The 8,488-nt window shown below is 39.4% G+C and overlaps 1 protein-coding gene across 1 annotated transcript in view; it reads right to left on the bottom strand.

The window, feature by feature from the left end:
- Window positions 1-163: 163 nt before the first annotated feature.
- spega (striated muscle enriched protein kinase a) overlaps window positions 164-8,488 on the bottom strand; it is a 63,794-nt gene continuing 55,469 nt past the window's right edge. Inside the window, exons 25-37 of the mRNA XM_073851190.1 lie at window positions 7,893-7,961; window positions 5,476-7,795; window positions 3,490-3,594; window positions 3,250-3,366; window positions 3,002-3,169; window positions 2,778-2,900; window positions 2,483-2,647; window positions 1,915-2,305; window positions 1,578-1,817; window positions 1,246-1,469; window positions 1,073-1,148; window positions 716-865; window positions 164-431 (exon numbers count right to left, since the gene is read on the bottom strand). Of these exons, the coding sequence (XP_073707291.1) occupies window positions 176-431; window positions 716-865; window positions 1,073-1,148; window positions 1,246-1,469; window positions 1,578-1,817; window positions 1,915-2,305; window positions 2,483-2,647; window positions 2,778-2,900; window positions 3,002-3,169; window positions 3,250-3,366; window positions 3,490-3,594; window positions 5,476-7,795; window positions 7,893-7,961 (4,404 nt within the window). The 3' untranslated portion in view covers window positions 164-175. The remainder of the gene's footprint in view (window positions 432-715; window positions 866-1,072; window positions 1,149-1,245; window positions 1,470-1,577; window positions 1,818-1,914; window positions 2,306-2,482; window positions 2,648-2,777; window positions 2,901-3,001; window positions 3,170-3,249; window positions 3,367-3,489; window positions 3,595-5,475; window positions 7,796-7,892; window positions 7,962-8,488) is intronic.

The following is an 8,488-nucleotide window of genomic DNA, read 5'->3' as shown; positions in this document are numbered from 1 at the left end:
CAACTTTCCTATTATCATCACCCACTGACAAATAGTCAATGGTTTTTTTTTTTTTTTTGAGAGTCTATTTTGTTCTTGTTACTCAAATTACTGCTGTCATCAAGGAAACCCCTGGGTAAAATTTCCAGACATTTTCCAGCTCTGAAGGAATTCATTACCTTATCCTTTTCAAAAGTCAATGTTTTTCCTCACTGATAGGTGTGCTTGGGGAGCTAAGCTTGGTTGGTGAGGCTGGGGATGAAGACCCACTCTGGTAGACTCTCAAGAGGACCTTGTGTTTAGTAGCAGACTCTGCACATCTCCACTGATGCTCCTTCAGGAATTCTTTGAGCCGTGTGGTAGTGAAAGTCAAGGTCTGTCGACGCAGCTTCTTTAGATACGAGTCATGAAGCCATGAATGACTGAGGCAGTCCTTAATGGTGGGTCGACACCTGAGGAATAAGTCAATAAAATCATTCAAGTCATTGGGATATCTACTATATTTACTCTTCATAACTACTTTTGAGTAATCCTGAAGACCTTCACTACTAATTCAGGTGTGTTTGAATAGGGTTGGAATTAAACTCTGCATGAAATTAACCCTCCAAAAGCTACCCCTGATCCAAAATGTGCAATGCTGTGGAGAGTCCAGGAACAGTTAAAAAAAAACCTGTACTTAAGGGTTAAGTTTTAACTTAAGTTGCAAGTGGCTCTAGGTTTTTTAATTGATACTCACCACGGATAGCCATTTAATATCTTCTTTAAAAAAGTGGAGGCACTTTGGGACACCTTTGGGTAGAGCTTAGTTGAGTCAAACTTTGCGGCATGGATTTTGGTCTCTGTCAGTTTTGGGTCTTTGTCTTGGAAAGGAAGCCTACCACTGAGCCTACAGTATAAACAAAGTGACATGAAATAAGATTTCAATTAATGAATAATTTTGTTTGAAAGAAAAATATTTTGCCTTTTGTAAAGAAGTTTAAATATTTTTAAGGCAAGAACAATTACTTTCTATTGCATGTTACTGCTTCTCTCAAAAATGCACCAAAATACAATAGTAAAGTTGGTTGCAACTACCTTGATAGACTCCACTTACATAACAAAGGCAAGAACTCCCAAGCTCCAGATGTCAGCTGGGGGTCCTACTAGATCCCCTTTCAGCAATTCTGGAGCTTGAAGAAGGCAGAAAACAGGTAATTAGTGTCAAAGACATTAATAAATCATGATGCAATGAAACATTGCAGGATAAGAATTGTCTGCTGTGCATACCCATGTACTCCAGAGTCCCAAGTTCTCTGCTATATTGTTGAAGGGAGAGAGGGTTAAACTTTTGAGCACTGCCAAAATCTATGATCTTAATCACATTGAGGTTGGTGACCATAATGTTGTCTGGCTTAATGTCCAGATGAAGAATCCGGCAGTTGTGGAGATATTCTAAACCCTGAAGAATCTGGACAATGAAACCCACTATATCATCTTCAGTGTAACAGAATCTGGAAGGAAAAACAAGAGTCATCTGAGAACATTGAACTTAATTTTTACAGCCCATAAAACATAGCAGATAATCTATAAAAACTTGACCATACTAGACCAATACACACCTCTCAACGAGACTATACAGAATATCCTTGCCTGTGCAGTATTCTGTTATGAGTACAAGGTAGCGAGGTGTGATATAGGCTTCATGTAGGGCCATGATTTTTTCACAACGGAGGGACTTGAGGATCTCATACTCCTTTGTGACCGCTTGCTTGGTCTGCTGATCATAGGGAATAATCTTTGCCATAAACATCTTGCCTGTTGAGTTTTCTCGGCAATCCCTTATCACTCCAAAACGACCCCTGTCAAAAAATTAGTTGTGTAAAAAAGTTTGCCGAATTTTTTTTGTTTTTTTTTGATATAAGGGAATAATAAATAAAGGAATTGGATTTATTTCACCTGGCTTTCTCGTCCAAAAAGCTGTATGGTTTCTGAGGAACTCCTTGCCTCAAAGTGGTCTCAGTTTTGGTGGAGGATACCTCTCTTCCCGTAGGTGTCTCTGGTGTGGGTGAGCTTGCTCCTTCTCCTATTGGACTGATACTGCTGACCAGGATCACAGGAGGAGAGATAGGGTTGGGAGCAACTGAGCATGTGACTGGAACATACAAAGGGACAGAAGAAATTGTACTGCCTATTGAGGGTGGAGCTGTGTGTGACCTTGGAGATACAGTCTTGGTTTGGGCAACAGGAGGAACCATGTTGATAGTGCTTGTTGGCTTGGGGTGAACAAGAGGAGGGATTGATGTCTTTGGGCAAGAGTGAAAAACAGGCATCTCAGACTGTGCAGGCACTGCAGAAAAGAGGTAGAAGTTATGTACACACAAATGTATTTCGCTAATCCAGAAAATAAATATGAATTCACATATCCAGTTAATTGAAATATTCAAGATCTTAAAAGCTAATTTTACCAACAAAACAAAACAATGGTCAGTTTTAATGCTGTCAAACCGAACTGCATGCTCGGTACCTTCAATGTTAATTCTCACTTCGTCTGATATATTACTGTATGGACCTTGGCCAGCTTTATTTACACATGCCACACGGAATTGGATGGTAGAACCAGTTGGAAGTTCAGAGGAATTGTAGAAACAATCAGTCACTCCTGTAGCTTCAGTCACCCACTTATCATCACCTACAGACCAAATGTGAAGTTTTAAATCACTGCACACAGTGAATGGCAAGAAACTTTAAAAAAGAGATAATATTTAACACAGCAGTACATGATAAATCAGTATGTGCCAGATGTATTAGACATTCCCTACCATCACATTTTCTCTCAAGTGTGTATGTGCAAGGAACTTTGGAGTCTGATGGTTTCCATTGCACTAGAGCAGTGTTTTTATATATCTGTGGAATCTCTGGGGTTCCTGGCCGCTTTGGAACACCTTAAAAATTGATATAAACACCAAATATTGATCAGAAATCACCCAAACATCTGTTTGTCATTAATGCTATACTGAATAATATGCAAACTTCCAGAGCTTACAGGCTATGGACAGTATACAGGAAGTAGTAGCAGAGGCCAGGTTATTGGAGGCTACACATTCATATATTCCTGCATCCTTTTCAGAGGTTTTCGTGATCATCAAAAGTTGCCTTCCATCTGGGCAGGCCACTAAGCTCATTCTTTCATTAAGCTCCAAAGGTTTTTTATCTATGAACACAAGAGAAAAGTTAATTGTTGGAACACTACTGTTTTCATAATTAAAAGAAAACAAATGAATGAAAAAATACCTTTTATCCATAATATTTTTGGCTCAGGACTACCAGCTGGAAGACAACTAAGAGTCACTGGATTTCCTTCGAGAAGAACATGGTCCTTTAGTGTAATATGGAAAACTGGAGGAAAATCTGAAATAAAAGTATAAAAACGGGATAAATCGGTAAGAGTTGGTGATCAAAATAGTAGCATTTGTATAGAATTACCCTTGACATATTAGAAGTAAAAATATTTTAATTAAATTATTGTCTCACCTTCCTTTGGAACTGCAGGTGCAATTGATTTTGATGGTGTCCTGTCTCTCTTTCCTCTGGACAAACCCCATCTGTCCCACCTAGACCTGGTGTCAGTTTCAGGAGCTGTCAACAATGAATCACTTTAATGCAGTTTTGTAATGCAAGCTTTACCTTGCAGTATATTAGTTACAGCATAGCATACTTACATGTTTAGCAAAATTGTTGAAATATTTTTGGATAACTGATTTTATATACAGTATATAGTCATGTGAAAAAGTTAAGATGCCCTATTGAATTCTTTTCTATCAGGACATAATAATAAAATATCTGGTCCTTGGCAGGTCTTAAAATTTGGAAAATAAAACCTCAGATGAACAAGAACACATGATATATTGCATGTGTCATTATTTATTTAACATAAATTAAGCCAAAATGGAAAGCCTTGTGTGACAAAGTTAGGACATCCTTACTGTTAAAGTGCTCCTATTATGCCTTTTCAAAAATGACCTTTCATGCGGTGTGTCATGTAGCTGTATGTGAACATAAACTACCTGCAAAGTTGTGAAGCAGTGCACAATAAATAAAGTTACTGTCTACAAAAAAAAAAAAAAAAAAAAAGAGTCGGCTCACAATTGCCTAAACGAGTCATCAGGAATTCAAATCTTTTTCTGTTATGGCTGCACGTCACAAAGTAACACATTTGCATAATGTCCGCCCACATTCTACATCGCGACAACTTGCCCGCCTACAAACACAGTCAAATTTCCATGTGGTTAACATCATGTCGAGAAGACGCTGTATTCTACACTGTGAGAGTAAATTTGTTTTCCAAAAGATAAATCTACAAAGAATCAGTGGTTAGCATTTATTTTTTAATAACACCTCAGCAGTACAATTCTAATCTTGTATTGTGTTTTCGTCATTTTACTGACTGCTTTTACAAACTCCAGAAATACAATGCGGGATTCACCAAATGCTTGCTCTTAAAAGATGGATCAGTGCCCAGTTTATCAGAGGCTTGCTCCTCTGAATCTCTACCTGAAAGTATGATTAATAATTGATGATTGTATTTTCTAGCAATCGTTCAAAATACATAGTTGTCTATGTTATGTTGTGTAAACCCTGATGGTATCTTTCTAACCGTCTAACTCACACTTCTATAATTATGTTGTTCAGCTGTGGGCCCACTGTTGCCTATAATCTATCGATTGATGCAGCTTGACTGCCTGCCTTTTTAGTTGGAGTAATGATAAAGGATGGCGCACAACTTCACACAGTGTAATGCCTTGTACACTGTTGAAGTTTACAACATCAGCAACATAAGACATCAGCAATGCTTAGATAAGCAATTGTTGCTGCCATCGACCATGAACTCCTCTGTATACCAAAATATTCTAGAGTTAAATGTGAGGACATCTGCCTGACAGCTAAAGTTGGAAATTAGGTCATGCAACAGGACAAGCACATCAGATCCCAAGCACATCAGCAAATCTACAACAGAATGACTGAAAAGAAAAGATTCAAGGGGTTGCAATACCTCAGTCAAAGTCCAGACCTCATCCTGACTGAAATGCTTTGACAAAGCTGTGCATAAACAAATGCCCATAAACATCAATAAACTGGAGCAATGTTGTAAAGAAGAGTGGGCCAAAATTCCTTCAGAATGATGTGAGAGACTGATAAAGTCATACAGAAAATCATTACTTCAAGTTATTGTTGCTAAAAATGGATCTACAGGCAATTGAATCGTAAGCTGTCCAAATTTGGACACATGGCTTTTCCATCTTGGCTTTATTTTTGTTTAATAAAAAATGACAGTGCAAAATGTCATGTGTTGTTGTTCATCTGAGGTTTTATTTTCCAAATTTTAAGACCTGCCAAGGACCAGATCATTTTTTATGTCCTGATACAGAAAACCATGGAATTCAATACGTTGTCCTAACCTTTTCACATTACTATATATAAATAAAATAAAATGTATTGCAAAAAATACGTAATACATACTCTGAGAGGATTGTATAGACTGTGAACTGGAAGTGGAGATCAGTGTCTCTTTGGACGATGTAGAAGCAGTTTGTGAGGGAACTTGGTTCTCTGGATTATCCAAACTCTTGTGAACGAGCCCATCAGATTTAGAGCGGCGATGACGAGAAAACAAAAGTGTTTTCTGTCCTTCATTTTTAACCTCCTTCTCTTCCTCGCTCTTGTCAGACTGACTTTGTTTTCTTAACGAAAATCCAGATACTTTTGACTCAAACTTTTTTCTCAGTGCCAGAACTGGTGAATCACTGATTTTCTTTATGTCTTGCTTCTCTTCTTTTAGGGTTTCTTCATCGCCATGGGGTTTAGTTTCCCTGTCCTTAATGTCTTTTGACTTACTATGCGCTCTGTCAAATATTCCTGAAACATTAGATTCAAATTTACGCCGCACTGCAAGAAGAGGTGATTCAGCAACCATCTTACTATTTTTTTCAAGATTTTGTTTCTCTGTATCCATAGTGTTATCAGAACTTCCTATCTCAACTTCTTTTTTGTCTAGGGACTTGCTACGTCCCATTGCCCAGGTTACACGCCGTCTGTTAGACATAGAATCTGAGGTCTCCTCTTTTCCTTTTTTTGGTTGCAGTCTTCTTGCACGCATTGAGAATCTTCCAATAAGTCCAAGGCCAGGTTCCTTTTCCACCTCCCTAAGGTCTTGGACAGACTTGGATTTTGCCTTTAATCCTCCAGGTCCAAACTCCAATGGGGCACCTACAGGGCGAGGTCGATAAACCTCTTCATTTGATTTCCGTGGGAAAACAGGTGAGTTTTCTTCAGACTTGGTCCTTGTCAGTCGTTTCAGGCCATGTGTCAAAGATGATTCCTTCTTCTTAAACCTTGCCTCAAAGATTTCCTCTGAATCAATATCTTTAATATCAGTTCTAAGAGTTGAGTGATATGCAGAGGAAGCAGGAGAAAAAAGAACTGGATGTCCAGTGATTGGTTGATTATCTGGCTCTGAGATTTTCAAGATCGGGGTGGGTAACAATGTTACAGATGATGCCTTTTTGCCATTTGCCTGCAATTTACTGTAATAATTTGAGGACATGTCATGTGGAAGTATATCAAGAGAAGATTCAGTACTTTCATTTATCTTTCCTGGCACACAGTCTTGGGAGAATGTGTGCTCTTCCATCTTCTCTACCTTCTTATCTGTGTCATCTAAAATAGATGCAGGCTGAGATGTGTTCATAATTTGGACGGCACCAATAGCCTCTTCCTTAGATACCTGTTTAGTTTCTAAGTCTGGAGTTGGTGGTTTGGAGGAAATTTCTCTCTGAAACACAGGCTTTGGATCATCCTTAGTATGTTCTGAGATAGCAGATGTGGCCTCCAACAAGTTATGGTCGCCAGAAGAAAATGAGGGAATCTCTAGTGGGGCTCCAGATCTCCTATGTAGTGAAATTGACTCTGAGTTTCCATCCCTTAAAGAAGACCTCTTCCTGAATGCAGTATTTGGACAAGTATCCTCAGGGCTGTCGGCAGAGAATGCCCAAGGAACTTCTGAAGCACTCAATCTGGCACATCTAAAGTTACGATCCAAAGAAGCAGTTCGCCTCTCATCATCAACACCCAGTGTCTCAAGGAGGGGGCCACGAAGACCACTCATATTCTTGTCAACAGTGCCTCCTCTTAGCAACCTCTGCCGCATAAGATCCAGTTTTAGAGCATAATCTTCCTTGCTCAGACTTCCTGTCTTTGGACTATTACTCTTGTGTGGCAGCTCCATTGAAACTGCCTTTTTCATATGCTTTTGGCCTTCCTCTGTAATATCGTTCATATTACCATCTTCAGGTGAGATCTGCAGAAGAAGTGCGCTATCAGCAGAACTCCCTCTCCGCATTAGTGCTCTTCTGGATTTGCCTGTTACCTGTTCAGCTTCTACACTGGAACCCCTTTGCAAGGATTCTTTCAAGTTCACAGCCCTTTCTGCAGTCTCCAGGTGGTCTACATTCTTCTGTCCATCAGTTGTCTGACATTCTGTGTTGTCCTCCAGACGATTGATATTTTTTTGGTAGGACTCATTGGATCCTCTAATGACATCAACATCATCCTCATGGATATCAGTCAGTGACATCCGGGAACCAGAGAACATCATTGTGTGAGGCATAGGGATGAAAGGAAGTTCATCAATGTCTTCATCTGAATCGGAGGATGACGATGGAGGTCGTGAACCGTCTTTAAGGTTTCTGGGCACAGCAAGGGACACATAGCTTGAAGAGTCATCCAGCAACTCTGATATGGATCTCATCACCATTTTAGATTTGTATCTAATGAGTGAACACTGAAACAGACATAATGAACAGTTAAGAAATTAACATTGTTTTTTAATAATTGATTTATAATAATGATTTTTTAATATATAGGTTTTTATTGCTTACCTGCCATTTCCGTCTGGCTAACACTTGCTTATGCAATGTTGTGTTGATACTCTTTCCCTTTGCCAGTGACTAAGCAAAATAATAATAATAAAAAAAGATTAAATTACATTATTGTTGTCACACCCTCTGCACGTTCCCTCAGCCCCAATCACCACGATCCTCCACCAACCAGCCAATCACCACCACAGCACACCCGTGAACCATCACCAGAATTCTAATCACCGTCACCTGCACCAGCAATCACCACACCCTTCAAATACTTACCTCATTCACTCACTCACCGGCTGGTATCGAAGTTGCATGGATGCTTCTCTGTGGATCTTCTCCCCCTCCTGTTGTCTCTCCTGTGCTCCTCGTGGATTCTTCTGATGTTCTCCTGTGCTCCCCGTGGATTGCTCTGATGTTCTCCTGTGAAACACGTTAATCGTGTCAGAGGGAAGTGACTGTTGCTAACGCTATGATCCTTATGAACTTGAACTCACCTGTTGTGTTATGTTTGAAGATTTGACCACAGAGACATTATTCACCCGTTTGCACGTGTGTTGAACTGTGCACGTTTGTTAATAAATACCTTGAAAGATACTCACCTTCTCCCT

The sequence above is a fragment of the Garra rufa genome, chromosome 12 (assembly GCF_049309525.1).
Source record: "Garra rufa chromosome 12, GarRuf1.0, whole genome shotgun sequence".
Lineage (NCBI taxonomy): Eukaryota > Metazoa > Chordata > Actinopteri > Cypriniformes > Cyprinidae > Garra > Garra rufa.
The sequence above is the reverse complement of the archived record's forward strand: the minus strand, read 5'-3'. Positions and strand labels throughout refer to the sequence as shown.